General features: G+C 44.4%; 1 protein-coding gene across 1 annotated transcript in view; it reads left to right on the top strand.

Annotated features, from left to right (window-relative positions):
- Positions 1–6813: 6813 nt before the first annotated feature.
- Positions 6814–23017, top strand: part of LOC125461563 (transcription factor-like 5 protein) — a 42160-nt gene continuing 25956 nt past the window's right edge. The window contains exons 1-2 of the mRNA XM_048550483.2: positions 6814–8174; positions 9289–9472. Of these exons, the coding sequence (XP_048406440.2) occupies positions 7429–8174; positions 9289–9472 (930 nt within the window). The 5' untranslated portion in view covers positions 6814–7428. The remainder of the gene's footprint in view (positions 8175–9288; positions 9473–23017) is intronic.

Here is a 23017-nt window from a genome sequence, read left to right as displayed (position 1 = left end):
TATGTTCTAAAAGAATGACGCAAGTAAGATTAGGCCCAATCAAGGATAGTAGTGGTAAGTTGTGTGTGGAGTCAGATGAGTTAGGGGAAGCACTAAATGAATATTTTTCAACAGTATTCACTCTAGAAAATGACAATGTTGTCGAGGAGAATACTGAGACACAGGCTACCTGACTAGGTGGGATTGAGGTTCACAAGGAAGAGGTATTAGAAATCCTTCAGAGGGTGAAGATAGATAAGTCCCCTGGGCCGGATGGGATTTATCCTCGGATCCTCTGGGAAGCCAGGGAGGAGATTGCTGAGCCTTTGGTATTGATCTTTAATTCGTCATTGTCTACAGGAATAGTGCCAGATGACTGGAGGATAGCAAATGTGGTTCCCCTGTTCAAGAAGGGGAGTAGAGACAACCCTGGTAATTATAGACCAGTGAGCCTTACCTCAGTTGTTGGTAAAGTGTTGGAAAAGGTTATAAGGGATAGGATTTATAATCATCTAGAAAAGAATAAATTGATTAGGGATAGTCAGCACGGTTTTGTGAAGGGAAGGTCGTGCCTCACAAACCTTATTGAGTTCTTTGAGAAGGTGACCAAACAGGTAGATGAGAGTAAACCGGTTGATGTGGTGTATATGGATTTCAGCAAGGCGTTCGATAAGGTTCCCCACAATAGGCTGTTGTACAAAACGTGGACAAATGGAACTGTGGGAGATATAGCAGTTTGGATCGGAAATTGGCTTGCTGAAAGAAGACAGAGGGTGGTAGTTGATGGGAAATGTTCATCCTGGAGTCCAGTTACTAGTGGTGTACCACAAGGGTCGGTGTTGGGTCCACTGCTGTTTGTCATTTTTATAAATGACCTGGATGAGGGCGTAGAAGGATGGGTTAGTAAATTTGCAGACGACACTAAGGTCAGTGGAGTTGTGGATAGTGATGAAGGATGCTGTAGGTTGCAGAGAGACATAGATAAGCTGCAGAGCTGGGCTGAGAGGTGGCAAATGGAGTTTAATGCAGACAAGTGTGAGGTGATGCATTTTGGTGGGAGTAACCAGAAGGCAAAGTACAGGACCAATGGTAAGATTCTTAGCAGTGTAGATGAGCAGAGAGATCTCAGTGTACATGTACACAGATCCTTGAAAGTTGCCACCCAGGTTGACAGGGCTGTTAAGAAGGCATACAGTGTTTTAGCTTTTATTAATAGAGGAATTGAGTTCCGGAACCAAGAGGTTATGGTGAAGCTGTACAAAACTCTGGTGCGGCCACACTTGGGAGTACTGTGTTCAGTTCTGGTCACCGCATTTTCAGAAGGATGTGGAAGCTTTGGAAAGGGTGCAGAGGAGATTTACTAGGATGTTGCCTGGTATGAAGGGAAGGTCTTACGAGGAAAGGCTGAGGGACTTGCGGCTGTTTTCGTTAGAGAGAAGAAGGTTGAGAGTTGACTTAATTGAAACATATAAAATAATCAGAGGGTTAGATAGGGAGAGCCTTTTTCCTAGGATGGTGACGTCGAGCAGGAGGGGGAATAGCTTTAAATTGAGGGGTGAAAGATATAGGACAGATGTCAAAGGTAGTTTCTTTACTCAGAGAGTAGTCAGGGAATGGAACGCTTTGCCTGCAACGGTAGTAGATTCGCCAACTTTAGGTACATTTAAGTCGTCATTGGATAAGCATATGGACGTACAAGGAATAGTGTAGGTTAGATGGGCTTGAGATCGGTATGACAGGTCGGCACAACATCGAGGGCCGAAGGGCCTGTACTGTGCTGTAATGTTCTATGTTCTATGTACATTTAAACTGATGAATAAAATCCTCATGTTGGGTTGATGTTCCTATTTTTCCATCACTTGTCTCAAATCAAAATGGCAGCAATCAAAACTAACTGTCATGGTTATCTGAGATAATGGGAACTGCAGATGCTGGAGATTCCAAGATAATAAAATGTGAGGCTGGATGAACACAGCAGGCCAAGCAGCATCTCAGGAGCACAAAAGCTGACGTTTCGGGCCTAGACCCTTCTACTATTTTCCCCAGTATTCCATTCATCAAGCTGTACACTTAGGAATACAGTAGGAATGGAAATTAAATTCTAAGTTTTTTTCACATGCAACTCTGCAAAACTCCACCCAATAGAAACGATTGATACCTAAAAAGCAGGCAGTTATCGCAACATCTGAAGGTGGTGGGGAGGGGGAGAAAGAAGGAAAACAAATTAGTTTGGGTACTTTATAATAAAGTTATTTGCTGTTGAGCTTCACACACATTTTCCCCACTGGAACAATCTAGAATTGAGGACAAGGAAATATACAAATCCCTGGTGTGCAAAGCGGCTATTCGGCCTATTGAGTTTGCACCAACCCTCCAAAGAACTTCCTACCCAAACCCAGCTCCCAGCTCTGTCTCCACAACCCAGCATATCTTTGGACCAAGAGGAAATTGGAGTACACAGCAAAAAACCACACAGACACAGAGCGAAGATGCAAACTCCACACAGACAGTCGGCCATGGCTGGAACTGAACTCAAGTCTGCTGTGAGGCAGCAGCAACACCATAGTCACCGTGACCATTGCTAGATAGTGTGAGATTGTGATTACTGCACAAGGGCAAACTCCAGCTCCAGCTGTGGCTCACTCAAAACACGTAGGAAAACCCTTTGGGCTAAGATATCAGGACACTAGCAGTACTTATAAACTCTTGTTTTGGCATAACTTTTCTGTAATGCCACCAACAGATTTAAATTGTCCTTCCTTATTAGAATGTCTCAGCTTGTCTCTGTATCAAAGTGAGAGCTGCTCTACAAGACCTTAATGACAGCTAGTAGGATTGATGGACAGAAATTTTTTCCACAGGTGAGGGAGTCTAGGACTGGGAGACATAGTACAAACATTAAAGCCAAACCTTCTTGAGTGACATTAGGAAAAGCATTCACGTGCGAGGGATGTCGGAAGTTTGGAATTCTACACGAAATGACAGTTTGTTTTTTGGTGATCTAAAGGTATGAAGGGACTATAGTGCAGACGTCTTCACTCGGGAGTTAGGTCGCACTGAATGGCAAAAATCTGCCCAAAGGGCTTCATTGGTGTTTTACGCAGCTGTATCAGGGTTCGTGCTAATAAGGTGTGAAGCTGGATGAACACAGCAGGCCAAGCAGCACCTCAGGAGCACAAAAGCTGATGTTTCGGGCCGTGACCCTTCATCAGAGAGGGAGAATGGGGAGAGGGTTCTGGAATAAATAGGAAGAGAGGGGGAGGCGGACCGAAGATGGAGAGAAAACAAGATAGGTGGAGAGGAGAGTATAGGTGGGGAGGTAGGGAGGGCATAGATCAGTCCAGGGAAGATGGACAGGTCAAGGAGGTGGGATGAGGTTAGTAGGGAGGAAATGGAGGTGCGGATTGAGGTGGGAGGAAGGGATGGGTGAGCGGAAGAACAGGTTAGGGAGGCAGAGACAGGCTGGGCTAGTTTTGGGATGCAGTCGGGGGAGGGGATGAGCTGGGTTGGTTTTGGGATGCAGTGGGGGAAGGGGAGATTTTGAAGCTTGTGACGTCCACATTGATACCATCGGGCTGCAGGGTTCCCAAGCGGAATATGAATTGCTGTACCTGCAACCTTTGGGTGGCATCATTGTGACCCTGCAGGAGGCCCATGATGGACATGTCATCTAAAGAATGGGAGGGCGAGTTAAAATGGTTCGCGACTGGGAGGTGCAACCCCACACGGCCCGTTTCTATCTCCTTCCCAAAATCCACAAACCTGCCTGCCCTGGTCGACCCATCGTCTCAGCCTGCTCCTGCCCCACCGAACTCATCTCCACCTATTTGGACTCCATTTTCTCCCCTTTGGTCCAGGAACTCCCTACATACGTCCATGACACCACCCATGCCCTCCACCTCCTCCAGAACTTCCAATTCCCTGGCCCCCAACACCTCATTTTCACCATGGATGTCCAGTCCCTATACACCTGTATTCCTCATGCAGATGGCCTCCAGACCCTCCGCTTCTTCCTGTCCCGCAGGCCCGACCAATCCCCCTCGCCGTCCCGTAGGCCCGACCAATCCCCCTCCACCAACTCCCTCATCCACCTAGCCGAACTCGTCCTCACCCTCAACAACTTTTCTTTCGATTCCTCCCACTTCCTACAGACAAAAGGGGTGGCCATGGGTACCCGCATGGGCCCAAGCTATGCCTGCGTCTTTGTAGGTTACGTGGAACAGTCCATCTTCTGCACCTACACAGGCCCCAAATCCCACGTCTTCCTCCGCTACATTGATGACTGTATGGGCGCCGCCTCTTGCTCCCCAGAGGAGCTCGAACAGTTCATCCACTTCACCAACACCTTCCACCCCAACCTCAAGTTCACCTGGGCCATCTCCAACACATCCCTCACCTTCCTGGACCTCTCAGTCTCCATCTCAGGTAACCAGCTTGTAACTGATGTCCATTTCAAGCCCACTGACTCCCACAGCTACCTAGAATACACCTCCTCCCACCCACCCTCCTGCAAAAATTCCATCCCCTATTCCTCCGCTTCCGCCACATCGGCATCCCACGATGAGGCATTCCACTCCCGCACATCCCAGATGTCCAAGTTCTTCAAGGACCGCAACTTTCCCCCCACAGTGGTCGAGAACGCCCTTGACCGCGTCTCCCACAACACATCCCTCACACCCTGCCCCCGCCACAACCGCCCAAAGAGGATTCCCCTCGTTCTCACACACCACCCCACCAACCTCCCAATACAACACATCATCCTCCAACACTTCTGCCATCTATAATCCGACCCCACCACCCAAGACATTTTTCCATCCCCACTCGTCTGCCATCCAGAGACCACTCTCTCCGTGACACCTCTGTTCACTCCACACTGCCCTCCAACCCCACCACACCCGGCACCTTCCCCTGCAACCGCAAGAAGTGCTACACTTGTCCCCACACCTCCTCCCTCACCCCTATCCCAGGCCCCAAGATGACTTTCCACATTAAGCAGATGTTCACCTGCACATCTGCCAATGTGATATACTGTATCCATTGTACCCATTGTGGCTTCCTCTACATTGGGGAAACCAAGCGGAGGCTTGGGGACCACTTTGCAGAACACCTCCGCTCGGTTCGCAACAAACAACTGCACCTCCCAGTCGCAAACCATTTCCACTCCCCCTCCCATTCTTTAGATGACATGTCCCTCATGGGCCTCCTGCAGTGCCACAATGATGCCACCCGAAGGTTGCAGGAACAGCAATTCATATTCCGCTTGGGAAGCCTGCAGCCCAATGGTATCAATGTGGACTTCACCAGCTTCAAAATCTCCCCTTCCCCCACCGCATCCTAAAACCAGCCCAGTTCGTCCCCTCCCCCCACTGCACCACACAACCAGCCCAGCTCTTCCCCTCCATCCACTGCATCCCAAAACCAGCCCAGCCTGTCTCTGCCTCCCTAACCTGTTCTTCCTCTCACCCATCCCTTCCTCCCACCCCAAGCTACACCTCCATTTCCTACCTACTAACCTCATCCCACCTCCTTGACCTGTCCGTCTTCCCTGGACTGACCTATCCCCTCCCTACCTCCCCACCTATACTCTCCTCTCCACCTATCTTCTTTTCTCTCCATCTTCAGTCCGCCTCCCCCTCTCTCCCTATTTATTCCAGTTCCCTCTCCCCATCCCCCTCTCTGATGAAGGGTCTAGGCCCGAAACGTCAGCTTTTGTGCTCCTGAGATGCTGCTGGGCCTGCTGTGTTCATCCAGCCTCACATTTTATTATCTTGGATTCTCCAGCATCTGCAGTTCCCATTATCTCTGTATCAGGGTTCGTGTTGGGCATATCAGCATTACAAGGACCAGGGGTGCCTCAGGCACACACTTTACACAGAGAGTGTAAGAACTGCTGATGCTGGAGTCTGAGATAACACAGTGTGTTCCTCCAGCTTCACACACTTTACAATAAATCCCTCAGTCACACGGGCATCAAACCCGCTGTTTACTCCGAAATGTCGGGGCGGGATCCGGTCCAAAAACATCCAAACGGGAAAGTCAGGTTTACATACTTCCTTTTCGCAGTCTGCTTACCGAATACGTGAGTATTTTTACCTCATGTATTATATAATACGCACGATCTGTTTAATTTTGGAAAACACCGACTATTTCACGAGACCTGCTTCAGCGCTCGCGCTTCAGACAGGAAATACGCATGCGCGAAATACAACAGTGCCAGTCATTGGTGGGGCAGGATTTAGAATGCGGGCCACAGAGGGAAGGGGCAGGGCCAGGGCCTCGTGATGGCAAGGTGACGGAGGGCTAGGGTGTGGGAGGAAGAGTTGGAAGCAGAAATGAGTGTAGAAGGGAAGGTCTCATCGGAGGTGGGCCTTCGAAGAGAACGGAACGATTCGTGAAGGGGCGGCAGTTGAAAAGAGCCAGGAGCCGGGTCGCGCGTACATGGGTGGGGTCAAGAGCGTGAAGGGTGGAGCCAGGGCGGTTCCAGGGCTGTGGTCACCAGCGGGTGGGCTGAGACCTAGCGGTGTGGGGGCGTGTCCCGGTGTGTTGGGGGCGTGACCTGGAGTTTTAGGGGTGGGGCGAGGACGTGAGGTTGGGGGCGGGGTTAAGCGCGTGTTGGGGCGTGCGCTGGGTGCTTGGCGGGGCGGGGTTTCTGGGCGCGCGAGCCGGACGGCGGTTGAGCGCCTTTTCAAACGGCGTGAGGGTTGTTGTGGGTGTTTCGGGGGGTGGGGGAGGGGCGGTGCGCGTTCGGTGCCGTGGATTGGCAGCTCGCGGTCTGCGGGAGGGGGTGGGGGCAGGGAGGTGTTTTTGGGCGCGTGTATGAAAAAGTGGGGCAAAAACCAGCAGGGTGTATGTGTTCAAACTAGTCCTTGTAGGCTTGTTTTCCTGGCTGTTGTCGTTTCTTCCCTCCGGTGATCAAGTTGTAAATGTTGTATTGATTTGGAGGCAGTCTTCGGAGCGGGGGGCGATGAAGTGGTTTTGTATTTTTAAACAGCTCCTGGATATGTGGGTGTGAACTCGTGCCGTGCTGTGGGGTTTATCCCCATTCGGCTCGTGGATCGTTTGGACCCTTCTCCCACTGTGAAGGAGCTGACTTTTTTTGTTAAGGGTATTTGAAGTTCAGAACCATTGATTAGAGTGAGATCTCAGTTTGGTTACCATTGGAGGTGATGCACGACGTTTGTGTGAGTTCACCATAGTCTTAATAAGGGACACTTACCCCAAGAATTGTGTTGTTTTTTCTCTAAAGTAAATTTAAAACTTGTGTTTCAGAGCAGGACAGTGTGACTTTTTCATGTTTTCTTTCTGTGTAAATTTGGTTCAGATTGTGAGGAGAATATTGTTTGTCTCCAGATGGATAAAGATTGTATTGCCAAAGTGTAGGACACCTTTTGTTTTGTTGCCCTAAATTATTGTAGATGTGACGAGATCACATTCAATTACTTTAAATTGATGATGCTTTCATCTGAGGCTGCACCAGAGGCCCCCCATTCCCCATCTAATGATTCCAGATCCACAGATCCAACCCCAACCACTTGTACCCCCGAGTGCCCTTTTACAGAGCCAGGACTGAATTTCACTAACTCTGATCTTAGCCTGGTTGACATGAGTGAGGTCGAATACACCCAACTACAGCACATCCTTTACTCTCACATGGAGTCCCAGCCAGTGGAGGGTGAACTGGAGACTCGTTTGAATCCTACTTTGTACCAGTCTACCAATTCTAACAACCAGACTCCATTTCCGACAACCAGCTCAGTTAATCAAGTTCCTTACTCAACAGCCAGCTCTGCCAACCAGAATCTGTACCCAGTCACAAGTACTACGAACCCAACCTCAGATTCTCACTATGTGGGTAACAGTCAATGTTTAGGACATATTGATTTCCAAGAGTTAAAAATGATGCTTTTGAATGACCCTCCATTACCTGTAAACAGCAGTAATAGTTTGCCAAATGTGGAGAAATTCTCACAAAATTCTTCTGCAGAAACTACCCGACCTAATGGATTAACACTGAAAAATAGGGACATGGCAGGTAATTCAGACAAGGAGAAAAATTTAGGGGATAATTCAATGGCAGGTCAAGAGCCAAGATGTAAAACTGGACCCAGAGTTCGTCTTGAAGACAGATTTAATGCAGTCCAAAATGAAAACCAGGATCGACAGGAGCTACAGGATTCTGGAGTTACATTTAACAAGTGTGTTTCTCAACTAGTCAACATAGAAATATTCAATCTACATGGAATTCAGAAAATCGTTAAGAATTACAATGAAACCTGCCCATAACAAACTCCTATTGTTTTGCTCATATACAGATTTAAGTCTGATGAATTAGAATTAATTATTGAAAATGGGTAGTCTTCATAAAATTGGTTTCAGTCACATAGTTTATTGTCTTCTATAGTTCCATGTTAAGAAGTAGCACAATAAATATTTACTGACACTAACAATAAATCTTTATTAGACTTTTTTTGTATTTGCAGAACTCAATTTCCTTACCAAACATTTATAAATAAAACTTATTTAAAATAGAAGTGCTTAACTATTTTAGGTATTATTTTGAACAATATTAATACAGACCAGCTTGCACAACTCGTCAAACAAATTAGATCCTCTAAACAAGTGTACGGTCAGTGCAGTGTTTTTATATATAAGATGAATATTGTTCCAGGAAAAGAGCAATGTAATCACTTGATAAAAAATACACAGCTAATTAAATATAAATATAAATGCTCAAGTACCAAGTGCATATCCCGTGCTTAAAGAGAGACTTTGTGTTCTTAACTTGACCTTATATCAATTTTGTTTTCTATTATGCTCTTATTTATCGGTCATTTAGTTAAGCACTGCCATTTGTATTTGCAAACTAAATTATATGTTAGTTAAAAAATAGTATATGAATTTTGCCCTGAACTCTAGTTTCTTTCAAGATCTTGGTTTAAGGAAAATACATTGAATTGTAGACTCAATCAAGATTAACTGTGTTCCAGCACTCTGGGAAGATACTTGTATGGTTTTTATTCGTGTGATTTTAATTAAATTAGTGGAATGACTATTCTAATCTAGCTCTTACTTGTCACAAAGATTATAGCACAAATAAACACATCAAATATATTTTTTAATCACGTTAATAAGTTTGCACCGTTTGAAGACATTGTCTTGGTTTATTTATACAGGATAAATGTGAAATTATGTGAAATGTTCATTTTTTTGAACCAGAAGCATTATATACCTAGTGTTAGACAGTATAGCTACATGCTATAAAAGTATACAGATGTATTTATGACCTGTTTTGCCTTTATCGTTCTGTAGTTTGGTTGCTTTGATCCGGCATCCCTCGGATTTGATGGGGATACCTCTCCATCCGCAACAAAACAAATGTACTACCTTAGTCAAGAGCAAGGCTGGAACTCCTTCTGCTTTGCAGTTTGCATACCCTTTATATACACCAAATACATGTACACCAGCTGGCAGTACTAGCTCTAGTCAAAGTCAGGTAAGAAAGTTGTCTGATGACGTAGATAAGAGAAAATACTCTGTCTTACTTCAGTAGAAATCTGTTCCACTCGCATAAACATAAACTATGGTATTGTCCATTGTATACTGCTTTTGGAGTATCAATACTTATTTTTCTCCTTGAGTAATCAGTACAAAGCATTTTATTGCAAACATTGGTAATTCTTATGTTCCCTGGTGGAGTTACACTTTACAATAGAAGAAATTCAAGCCAAATATGTTTAAATGTTGATTCAAAGTAGTCTGTAAAGAATTTATGAATATCAATCTCTGTCATGATGCTGGTACATTACCTGCCTGATATCAATCCATTTTCTTGCGTCACAAATTGTTTCTTTATTTGATATTTCCAGTATTCCATGTAAGGAAATTTTCATGTTTATTAAAAATCAAAACCAAGGAGAACTATAATTGGAAGTAATATTTCCAAACAACATGATCTCATGGATCTGTTGCCTTGTCCTTCTAGATAGCACAGATTACTGGTTTGAAAGGTGCTGTCAAAGCAACATGAATAAATCAATGCAATGCATCCTATAGGTGGTGTGCCTTGCTGCCAGTCTGTATCAGTGATGATGGGAGTTGATGTTGAAGATGGTGGATGGGGCTACAGATTAGCTAATTTGTCCTGGATGGTGTTCAACTTGTTGAGTTGTTGGAACTGCACACACCCAGGCAGGTACAGAGTTTTCCATCCCACTCCTGACTGTACTTAGATTATAGACAGGCATTGAGTTGACAGAAGGTGAATTATTCACTGTGAAGTTTCTAGCCTCTGACCTGCCTTTGCAGCCAAGGTATTTATTTGGCTATTTTCAGTTTCTGGTCAATGGTAACCCTCTGAATTTTGATAGTGGAGATCTAGCGACATTGAATGTCAAGAAGAAATAGTTTGATTCTCTCTTGTTGGAGACAGCCGTTGCCTGACACTAATGCTACTTGCTGCTTTGTCCTATATGGTGTCAAACTTCTTTAGAGTTGTTGGAGCCACACTCATCCAGATAAGTGGGGAGTATTTGATCACACTCCTTAATTAGGCCTTGTGGCTAGTGGACAGGCCTTGGGCAGTCATAACTTGAGTTATTAGCTGCAAGATTCCTAGACTCCGACCTACTCTCATAGCCTCATTATTTATATGGCTAGTCCAGTTCAGTTTCTGGGCGATGGAGCCCCCAGATTGTTGATAGTATGGGATTCAGTGATTATAGGTGGTCAGTGTCTGCCACCAGTGTGGCGCAACATCACTTGTCATTTGTCAGCCCTAGCCTGGATGTTGCCCAATCGTTGCTGCATTTATACATGGACTACTTCAGTATCTGAGGAGTCACAAATGGTGCTGAACATTATGCAGTGACCACTGTACATCCAAATGCAATTCTGCTGCTGTAAACAGCACCTCATGGACGCCTAGTTTTGACTTTTTAAGATCCATTGAAATGTATCCCTTTTAGCACAGTGGTTATGCCAAACAACATGACAAAAGGTGTCCTCAGTATGTTGTGGAATTTCATCTCCTCAAAGAGTTAATGATCACTTCTACTGATACTGCCATACATTGATGTATCTGTGGCTAGTAAATTATCGAGGACAGGATTACGTAGATTTTTCCCCTCAGCTTTTGCCACAAGCTCAGTTTGATATGTGTCCTTTAGGTTTTGGCCAACCCATTCAGTACTGCTTATATTGTGCCCCTCTTGACCTTGGACATCAAAGTCAGCTCTCCCAATCTGGCTTAACATTATCAGCAAGAGAAACTTTGCAGGGTTGACAGTTCTGGGTTTACTATTGTTGCCAATTCTTAGTTGCCACATGGGCTGCCCAGTTTTGTTCCTTTCCTTAAATTTCATGGCAATTTTGATGCAACTGAATGGCTAAGTCAACTGCATTTCTGCAGTTGGTAATCACTTTTTGGCAAAACCAGTTTAGGACTATAATAAGAGCAAAATACTGCAATACTGAAAATCTCTCCACAAATGCTGCCAGTCCTACTGACTATGCTTCCCTCAAGGGCATTCGTGAACAAGATAGGTTTTTACAACAATCAACAATGTTTTCTTCATTGTCGTTCATTCCAGATTTACTAATTGAATTCAAATTTCACCATTGGCCGTGGTGAAATTCAAATCCATTTTCCCAGAACATCAACATGGGCAGCTGGATTGCTAGTCTAGTGACAATATCGCCATGTTGATGCCTCCATCTTAATATTACTCCTGCCAGTGATCTGTGATGGTATGTCTTGCACGTCGGTTGTCTTGTGTCACTCTGCCAAATCCATTAACTCATCTACAACTACTTTGTGACATAGATTACTCAAGTAGGCATAGATTGATCACTCTTTCTGCACCCCTGCGCCTATCCACTAGAAAAGATCTATAGTTTTTCACCCAGATCAAAATATAAAATACTGACGTTTCTGATTCTGGATTTGTTATGACGATCTCTATATGATTGTGGCTGCATTTTTTTTTCCTGTTTATGGGATTAGAACATTGCTGCCAAAGCCAACATTTATAGTCCAATCCTAACTGCCCTTGAGAGGGTGTGGTGATCTGTGCTCTTAAACCATTGCAATCTTTGTGTTGTAGGTATGCTTACTCTGCTCATAGGGAAGGTATTCCAGGTCTTTCAGCCAGTGACAGTGAAGGAAAACTATATAGTTTGTAAAGTACATACCTTTTCATTTGCACTTATTTTCTGATTGTGGACTAAAATAGAAAGAGGACTGTTTATAAAACCGAGGTCTGTGGAAAGGATTACTGCTTTTCTTTCTAAAAAAAAATGCAGGTTACAGGCTGTAATCGTAAGTGCTGTTGTACTGCTGCTTGTTTGATCAGTTTGGCAAAATTCACTACTTGATCTGGAGTTAGGTGATGTGTCCAAAGGAAGATTCAGCTGGCAACAAATAGCCGATTGGTCCATGGAGTGGTGACCAATTATTGATGACAAAGGCCTCTGGCAAGCCAGCAGCCATCTAAATGGCTACCACGTATGTTTGTATCTTTTGGGTGTGATTGCTTGGTTAGAAATAATTAGACCTCCAGAAAGGGAGGTGCTGTTCTTTCCTCTGCAGTAATAAAAAACCTGACGACTGAAAAAAGACAGTTTTTAAAGCTTTCTAAGGATGAATCAGTTGCTCTGAGCTCCTGCAAACAAGTGAAAATATCTGAAGAAGGAAGATCAAGCCATACAGTGCTGGCCTAAGGTAACAGACGAGCTCTAACATGACTGCTTAGGGTCAGTGGAGTATTCAAGAACTCGGTGGCCAAACTAAATGAGTATGCCACAATCATCACAGACTTTATCAATAAGCGCATAGAGGACTGCATGCCAAAGAAATTAATGAGTGTTTCCCCAACTGCTAACCATGGATAAACCAGGACATCTACTCCCTGCTGAGATCCAGGTGTTCAAGTCAGGTCACCCTGAGTTCAAAAGGTAATCTAGTTACGACCTTCCCAAAGCCACTAGGGCTGCTAAGAGACAATGCCAGAGTAAACTAGAGTCTCAGCCTGACCAGACGAACAACTGTCAATTGTGGCAAGGCTTACACAATATAATGGGCTACAAAACAATGTCAAGTAGAAATCCTGGCAATAATGCATCCCTTCCCAGTGAGCTGCATGTATTCTATGCTTGTTTTGAACAAATAGTCAGTGAAATAATGTCACCTGACCGAAAGCCTTGGGCGCACCAGTATCCACAGTCACTACCGCAGATGTCAGATCTGCTTTAGTAGATCATAGAATCCCTACTGTGGAACTAGGCCCCTCTGCCCAACAAGTCCACACTGACCCTCAGAGCATCCCATCCAGACCCATCTCCCTCTAATCTACACATCCCTGAACAGTATGGGCAATTAACATGACCAATCTACCAACCTGCACATCTTTGGATTTTGGGAGGAAAACGGAGCGCCCAACTCATGCAAAGAGCGTGCATACTCCACACAGGCAGTCGCCTGTGGGGGGAATCGATCCTGGGCCCCTGGCACTGTGATGCAGCGGTGCTAATCACTGAGCCACTGTGCCACCCAATCTTGAGAGTGAACGTATGGAAATGGACTGGCCCAGACGGAATCCCCAGTCATGCATACAGATCCTGCACGGACCAGCTGGGGGTGGTATTCGCTGATATCTTTAATCTCTCATTACTCCAATCTGAGGTTTCCACCTGCTTCAAGAATACCGCTATCATCCTAGTGCAAATCAGGCAGTGTGCCTACATGACTAACGCTTGGTGAATCTGACATTCATCACCTCCAAATGCTTTGAGAGGTTAGTCATGGCACACATCAACTCCAGCTGCTCTGATCCTTGAAAATTTGCCTACTGTCATAACAGGGTCTACAGGAGACATAATCTCCCTGGCCCTACACTCATCCCTGAAACATCTGGATTACAAGGACACCTATGTCAGAGTCATATTTATTGACTATAGCTCCGCTTTCAACCCAATAATTCCAACCAAACTCCAAGACCGAGGAATCTGGTACCCTCTCTTCAGCTGGATCCTCGACCTCCTCGCTCGCTGACTCAATGTAGATTGACAGCACTACTTCAGAATAATCCTCAACATCTGTGCCCCGCCAGGCAATGTACTGAGCCCCTTACTATTCTCCTTATGCTGCACACTCTACTGTGTGGCCAAATTCTGCTCGGACCCATTCACAAGTTTGCTGATGACACCAATGTAGTGGGTTGGATCTTAAACAGTGATGAGACAGAGTACAGGAAAGAAATAGCGAGCTTAGTGACATGGTGTAAAGATAACAATTTCTCCATCAATGTCAGCAACACAAAGTAACGAATTATTGCCTTCAAGAAGTGGAGTCAAGGGCCCACCCGTATCTACATCACTGGTGCTGATGTGAAGATGGTCAAGAGCTTCAAGTTTCTAAGATCAGCAACAATCTGCCCTGGTCCATCCACATTGAAGCTATGGTTAAGGAAACAGTAAATGCCTGTATCCCTTCAGAAGGCTAAGGAAATTCGGCATATCCACAATGACTCTTACCAATTTTTAGAAATGCGCCAAAGAAAGCACCCTATCCAGATGCATCACAGCTTGGTATTACAGCTGCTCTGCCCAAGACCACGAGAAAGTACAGCGAGTTATGAACACAGCCCAATCCATCACGCAGATAATGGGAACTGCAGATGCTGGAGAATCCAAGATAACAAAGTGTGGGGCTGGATGAACACAGCAGGCCAAGCAGCATCTTAGGAGCACAGAAGCTGATGTTTCGGGCCTAGACCCTTCATCAGAAAAGGGTCCATTTCTGATGAAGGGTCTAGGCCCGAAACATCAGCTTCTGTGCTCCTAAGATGCTGCTTGGCCTGCTGTGTTCATCCAGCCCCACACTTTGTTATCTCCAATCCATCATGCAAACTAGTCTTCCATCCATTGACTCCATCTGCCTCAGGGAAGTAGCCAACATAGTCAAAGACCCCTCCCACCCTGGTTATACTGTCTTCCACCCCCTTCCATAGGTCAAAAGATACAAAAGTTTGAAAACACTTGAAAACAGATTCAACAGCAGCTTCTCTGTAGCTATAACACTATATTCTGCATTCCATTCTGTTACCCTAACGTACTTGTGTATGGTATGCCTAGCCTGTAAAGTGCACAAACCCATACTTTCATTGTATCTCAGTATGTGTCAATAATAAAATCAAATCAAAGGAGCAGCAAGCTCTGACAAGCCGAAAGAGTCATCTCAGCGAACTCTGTGGACAGGGTACATTGAACTGCCTTCCCATTCTTTCTCCCTGCATAATACACCCCTTTTTGTGTTTATATATATATGGTGACCTTTATAAGAGAGGTAGAGCTTGTGTCAGTGCTTCATAATTGTTTATTTGTAGCTAGAATCTACTTATTTGTAATAAATAGTAGTTCTTGTTAAGTACAGAAGCCTGCTCCAAAGTTTCTATTAACCTGGGTCTAAAAGACAGTAGACTAGGAAATTCTGTGCACTTTTAAAGAATCTTTTAAGTTTTGTGACAACTGAGATTAGCAGGGCTTGATTTCCAGTACGCTGCCCCAGTGAGGGGTGACAAGTTCTAACTCAGGATGGTGCGACTTGGAGGAGGGTTTGCAGATGGTGATGTTCCTAAACGCTAGCTGTGTTTGTTTTTATTCTGGATGTTGGATGTTGTGGGTTTGAAAAGCTGTTGAAGGAGCCTTGGTGAGTTATTGCATCGTACCATAAAGATTCTGCACACTGCTACCATTGTGCACTGGTTGTGGAGGGAGTGCATGTTTGAGGTGGTGAATGGAATGCCAATCAAGCAGACTGCCTGTTGAGTTTCCTGAGTGTTAATGTAGCTGCACCTATTTAGACAAATGGGGAATATTTCATTACGCACTTGACTTGTACCTTGTTGGGTTTTTTTTAATTGTCACATTCACCGAAATACGGTGAAAAGTTTTGTTTATGAGTGATACAGATCACAACAAGCAAAGGATGTATAGATCAAAAAGACTTAGAGACATCCAGGTGAGATTGCAGGTTACATTATTTGAGGCTAGAATCCATTCAACCGTCCAATAACAGCCGGAAAGAACCTGTTGCTGAACCTGATTGAACACACGCACAGGTTTCTATATATTCTGCCTGATGGAAGAGATTGTAAGAGGTCATCACCAGGGTGTGATGAGTCTTTAATGATGGCCGCCTTTTTACAGCAGCAAGCCATGTAAATAGAGTCCATGGATAGAAGGTTTCCTTCCATGATGGTCTGGGCTGAGCGCATCACCTTCAGTAGTTTCTTACAGTCCTGGGCAGAGCAGTTGCTGTACCAGGCCGTTATGGTACTGGACAGTATGCTTTCAGTGGTGCTTCAATAGAAGTTGGCGAAGGACTATGGACATGCCAAATTTCCTGAGTTGCCTGAGGAAGAAGAGGCGTTGTTGTGCCCTTTTTGATTGTCGAATCTACGTGGGAAGTCCAGGGCTGGTCCTTGGTTGTCATTCCTCCAAGGTACTTGATGCTCTTCGCCCTCTTGACCTCAGTTCTGTTGATGTAGATGGGGGCATGTTCTCATTCTTCTTCTCTCTGAAGTTGATGATCAGTTCTTTAGCTTTGTCCATGTTAAGAGACAGATTGTTTTCATTGCGCCACATAACGAAGCCCTCTGTCTCTCTTCTGTATTTTGACTTGTCATTTTTAGATATCCATCCCACCACGGTGGTGTTGTCAGCGAACCTACAAATGGCATTCGTTCGGAATTTGGCAACACAGTTGCAGGTGAACAGGGAGTACAGTACCGGCTGAGGACACATCATTGGCAGGGTGGAGGGGGCTCCAGTGTTGAGTGTTATTGTGGAGCAGGTGCAGTTACCTATCCTCTCTGATTACACCCTGTGGGTCAGAAAGCTGAGGATCCAGTTGCAGAGGGCAGAGCTAAGACCAAGATCTCACAGTGTTGAGGTCAGTCGGGATGGGATAATGGTGTTGAAGGCAGAATTCTAGTCAACGAGCAGGAGTCTGATGTAGGCGTCTTTGTTTAGATGTTCCAGGGATGACTACAGGTCTAGGGATATGGCATCCTCTGTGGTCAGAGATAATGGGAACTGCAGATGCTGGAGGATCCGAGATAACAGTGTGGAGCCGGATGAACACAGCAGGCCAAGCAGCATCTTAGCACAAAAGTTGACGTTTTGGGCCTACACCTGATGAAGGGTCTAGGCCCAAAATGTCAGCTTTTGTGCTCCTAAGATGCTGCTTGGTCTGCTGTGTTCATCCAGCTCCACACTGTTATCTGGCATCCTCTGTGGACCCGTTTTTCTCGTTAGGTAAACAGTACGGGATCGTGGCAGGTTGGGAGACTGGAGTTGATGTGGGCCATGACTAGCCTTTCAAGGGCACTTCATGATTATTGAAGTAAGAGCTATTGGACAGTAGTCATTAAGGCACACTGCATATGTTTTCTTGAGTACAAGGATGATGGTGGTCTTCTTGAAGCAGGTCGGGATTTCTGCCTGTAGGAGTAAGAGGTTGAAGATGCTGGTGAATACCTCTGCCAGTTGGTCCACACGGGATTTGAGTGCTTGGCCTGGGACACCGTCCAGGCCCATCCCTTTCCTTGGGTTGACTCCCAGGAAGATGGACTGAAGTCATGACAAAGGGAACAAGTGTGTCTGGGGGTATCAAGGCAGGCATTGCCACGCCAGCCAGGGAGGGATGTGCCATATCCTGTAATGTCACTTAGGCCTTGCCATAGACAGCGGAAGTCTGTTTGTTAGCTCTGGGCCTCTAACTTGGTCTCCCTGATGGCTTTATGGAGATCATATCTGGATTTTCAGGTCAGCTGACTTGAATGCTGAATGTTTGGAGTTCAGTAGGGAATAGATTTCATCTAAGATTTGCGGTTGGGGAACACTCAGATCGATTTTTTTTTTTTGTGCACAGTCCTTTACACACTTGCTAATGAAATCCATGACAGTGGCGGCATGCTCACTTAGGTTTTCGGCTGAATACTTGAACACAATTCAGTCCAGAGTACAAGTAGTCCCAGAGACCGTCTTCTGCTGCCTCAGACCAACATAGTACTATGTTTTGTGAAGGATTCTCCCGTTTCAGCTTTTGCTTGTAAGCAGGAAGGAGGAACACAGGGCTGTGGTCAGATCTTCCGAAGTGTGGGCGGGGGATTGAACGGTAGGCGTCTTTGGTTGTGTAGCAACGGTTCAGGATGTTTGGTGCTCTGTTGGGGCTGGAGATGTGTTAGTGCTATTTTGGCATAACCTGCTTGAGGTTGGCTTGGTTGAAGTCGCCAGCCACAATAAAAAGGGCCTCGGGGAATTTTGTCTCGAGTGTTTGTACGGTGTAAATCTCATCTAGGGCTTTCTTCACATCTACATGGACAGATTCAAGAGATGAGTTATTCACTACAGAATATCCAGCCTTTTCTCCAGCTCTTGTAGACATGGCATTTGCATAGCTGGTTCACTTAAATTCCTGCTCACCATTTCTGCCGCAGGATGTTGTAGGGGATTCAGCATTGCTAACTAGGATGAAAGTCCAGGGGAAGTGTGTAAATTCTTTCTTGATGGAGATGGCCATTGCCTGTCATTTTTGTGACATGACTTACTTGCCACTTAGGTTGTCCAGATCTTGTTACATATGGATGTGTACTGATCACTTTCTGAGGGAATGTGAATGATATGAATATTGTGCAAATATTGAAGTAAACATTCCTACTCCTGACCTTATGATGGAGGAATGGTCATTGATGAAGCAACTGAGGAAGTTGGGCCTTGGACACGTTAATTATTATTTTGGCAACCTAAAATATTAATCTGCTTTTCTCTTTTAGGTGCTGTTTGATCAGATTTAAGTAAATCATATTTATCCTGGCCATACTTCTAAATCAGTACCTCCCATGGTGAATTGTTATATCAACATTTCCTTTGCATATAAATATGTACATAAGAAATAGTAGCAGAAGTAGACAATCAGGCATCTTGATCCGTCCCTGCCATTCGATAGGTTGAGCTAGGTGATCTAATAATGTTACAACTGTTGCATTCCTGTCTACCCCCAGTTGTCCTTGAATCATCTACCTAACAAGAACCTGAAATCTTTAATCATGCAACCTCAAACACCTTCTGCTGCAAAGTTATACAACCATCAGGAAAAAAAGGTCTCATCTTTGTCCTGAAAGGGTGATTACTAATTTTCAAAACAGTAGCCCGTACTTCTGGACTGACCTAAAAGAGAAAACGCCCTTTCCACATCCACCTCGTCAAGATCATTCAGAGTCTTAGACATTTCAATTCAGCCTCTTCTAAACTTCATTGGAAACAAATCCAGCTTGCCCAACCTGTCCTCATAAGACAATCCACTCATTCCAGATATCAAACCAGTAAACATGCACAAATAAGGAAACCAAAACTGTACACAGTATTCAAGATGTGATCTCACCAATACTGTATTATTGAAGCATCATATCTTCACTTTTACGTTCACGTTTTCTCATGATCAAAGGTAGCATCCCTTTAGCTTTCTTAATTTCATGCCGTATATGCGTACTAACTTTTTTGACTCGTCAATCATCACACCTAAATCCTTCTGCACCCAGAAAAGTGCATTCATTCTCCACTTGTCATACTCTGCTTTTTTATTTCTTTAAGCCAAAGTGAATAACTTCCCATTTTCCCACTTTATGTTCCATCTGCCTGACATTTGCCTACTCACTCAACCTATCTGCATTTATCTGCAACTTCCATATGTGCTGTTCAGACATATTTTCCTACCTATCTTGATGTTGTCTGAGGATTTAGTTTTCATGCCTTCATTCCTTCATCTAAGCCATTGATGTAAAAACAAAATTGGGGTTCCAGCTCAAATTACAGCAGGACTCCACTCGTCACATTCTGCCAATAAAAGATCAGTTTATGCATGCTCTTTTAGCCAGCTAATCTTCTAACCATGCTAATATGTTACCCCAAATTATGGGTTCTCATTTTCTGTAGTAGCCTTAGTTATGGAGCCTTACATTTCTGAATCTAGGGAATTTAGGAAAATTAATGCCAATGCCCTGACCATCTTGTTAAGAACCTCTTAAGACCCCAGGATGAAGACTGCCTGGAACTGAGACCTGTTGGCCCACAACTCCATCTGTTTGCTTAGTACCACTTCCCTTGCAATTGCAGTTTTGCTAAGTTCGTCTCTTCCTTCTAGCTCTTGATTTAGAGCTATTACTGGATTTTTGTTTTTATATTGGGAAGAAAGAAGCAAAATATTTATTCATTTCATTTGCAATTTCTTTATTATCTACTATTAACTACCCATTCTCACTCTCTACAGGACCAACATTCACATTACTTACCCTTTTCAGAAGGCCCTAAGCAATAGGAACTGTAGGCTGTTCTGCCTGTCAAGCCTACTCTGCCACTAAATCAGATTACGGCTGATCCAACATTCCTCATGTCCATTTTCCTGTAACCCGTGATTCCCCTACAATCTTAAATATACACAAGGATCTGCCCCAACAGCTATCTGTGGTAAGGAGTTCCAAAGACACTCAATGCTCTGAGAGAAGAAATTTCTCCTTTATCTGTGTTTTAAATTGGTGTCCCTTTATTTTAAGATTATACTGTCTGGCCGTAGATTCTCCCATCAGGGAAACACCCTCTCAACATTCACCCTTTCAAGCCCTTAAGCATTTTATATGTTTCAACGATATCACTTCTCATTCTTCTTATCTCCAAGGATAAGGCTCAACTTGTTTAGCCTTTACTCATAAGACAATCCCTCCATATCAGGGATCATTCTAATGAATCTTCTCTGAACTGCCTCCAATGAAATGATATTTTTCCTTAAATAAAACTGTTCACAGTCCTTCAGATGAGGTCTCCATAAGACCATAAGACATAAGAGTGGAAGTAAGGCCATTCGGCCCATCAAGTCCACTCCGCCATTTAATCATGGCTGATGGGCATTTCAACTGCACTTCCCTGCAGTCTCCCCATAGCCCTTGATTCCTTCTGAGATCAAGAATTTGTCGATGGATGCCTTGAAGGCATCCAATGTCCCGGCCTCCACTACACTCTGCGGCAATGAATTCCACAAGCCCACCACTCTGGCTGAAGAAATGTCGTCTCATTTCAGTTTTAAATTTACCCCCTCTAATTTTAAGGCTGTGCCCACAGGTCCTACTCTCCCCGCCTAACGGAAACAACTTCCTAGCGTCCACCCCTTCTAAACCATACATTATCTTGTAGTTTCTATTAGATCTCCCCTCAACCTTCTAAACTCTAATGACTGCAATCCCAGAATCCTTAGCCGTTCATCATACGTTAAACCTACCATTCCAGGGATCATCCGTGTGAATCTCCGCTGGACACACTCCAGTGCTAGTATGTCCTTCCTGAGGTGTGGGGCCCAAAATTGGACACAGTATTCTAAATGGGGCCTAACTAGAGCTTTATAAAGCCTCAGAAGCACATTGCTGCTTTTATATTCCAACCCTCTTGAGATAAACGACAACATTACATTCGCTTCCTTAATTCCAGACTCTACCTGCACGTTAACCTTTAGAGAATCCTGGACCAACACTCCCAGATCCCTTTGTACTTCTGCTTTGCGAATTTTCTCTCCATTTAGAAAATAGTCCATGCCTGTATTCTTTTTTTCCAAAGTGCAAAACCTCACAATTACTCACATTGAATTTCATCAGCCATTTCCTGGACCACTCTCCTAAACTGTCTAAATCTTTCTGCAGCTTCCCCACTTCCTCAGTACTACCTGCCTGTCCACCTATCTTTGTATCATCGGCAAACTTCTGCCCCCAGTCCTTTGTACAGTTGCAATAAGACTTCCCTACTCCTATACTCCAAAACCCTTGAAATAATTGTCAACATTCCAGTAGCTTTCCTTGTTACCTGCTGCACCTGTGTGCTTGCTTGCTGTGTTTCATGCACAAGTACTCCCAAGTCCTTTTGTGTTGGCACTTTCTATAATTTTTTTCCATTTAAAGTACACTCTTTTTAATTTCTTTTGTAAATGCTTGTAGAAACTCTTGCTATGTACTTCAAAATTCCCAGCTAGCTTCCTCTGATATTCTAATGTCTTCCTCCTGATTAATTTTTCAGTAATTTTCTGCTGTTCTTTATATCCTGACTAATCACATGACCTTCCACTTTTCTTTGCACAGATATATGCTTTTTCTTTTAAGTTTGATGGTTTCCCGAACTACTTTAGTTAACCACAGATAGTGATCCTTCCTTGGAACTTTAGTGTAGTAAAATAATACAGCACTGAAGAGGCCATTTGGCCCACCAAGACCTATCTAAATTAAATCCACTTTCCAGCACTTGCTCCATTGCCTTAAATGTAATGACATTTCAAAGACACATCCAAGCACTTTGTGGAAGTTATGAAGTTTCCCATCTCAACTATCCTCTCAAACAATGCATTCCAGATTCCCCTCTAATCCTCCTATCCTTCACCTTTTAAAATCATGCCCCCTCATGTTGACGCTTCAAGTAAGAGGAACAGCTGTTCCTCTATCACCCTGTCCATGCCCCTCAAAACCTTGCACACCTCAATCAAGTACCTCCCCAGCCTTCTCTGCTCTAAAGAAAACACCCGAGCTTATCCAGCCAGTCTTTATAATTAAAATGCTGCAACCCAAGCAACAATATCCTGGTGAACCCTGTCTGCACCCTCTCCAGTGCAGTCACATCCTCCCAGTTCTATGTCAACCGGAACAACATGCAGTACTCCAGCTGTATACAAACCAAAGATTTGTACTGTTCCAACATAACTTAACAGCTTTTATAATCTATGCTATGACTGATAAAGGCAAATGTCCCACATGACTTCTTAACCACCATATTAACCTATCCTGCTGCCTTGAGGGTAATAAAGTGTGAAGCTGGATGAACACAGCAGGCCAAGCAGCATCTCAGGAGAACAAAAGCTGACGTTTCGGGTCTAGACCCTTCATCAGATGTCCAGTTCCCATTATCTCTGCTGCCTTGAGGGATCTGTTTACAAGCGCACCAAAATGTCTCT

This window comes from Stegostoma tigrinum, chromosome 19 (genome assembly GCF_030684315.1).
Source record: "Stegostoma tigrinum isolate sSteTig4 chromosome 19, sSteTig4.hap1, whole genome shotgun sequence".
In the NCBI taxonomy this organism is placed as follows: Eukaryota; Metazoa; Chordata; class Chondrichthyes; order Orectolobiformes; family Stegostomatidae; genus Stegostoma; species Stegostoma tigrinum.
The sequence above is the reverse complement of the archived record's forward strand: the minus strand, read 5'-3'. Positions and strand labels throughout refer to the sequence as shown.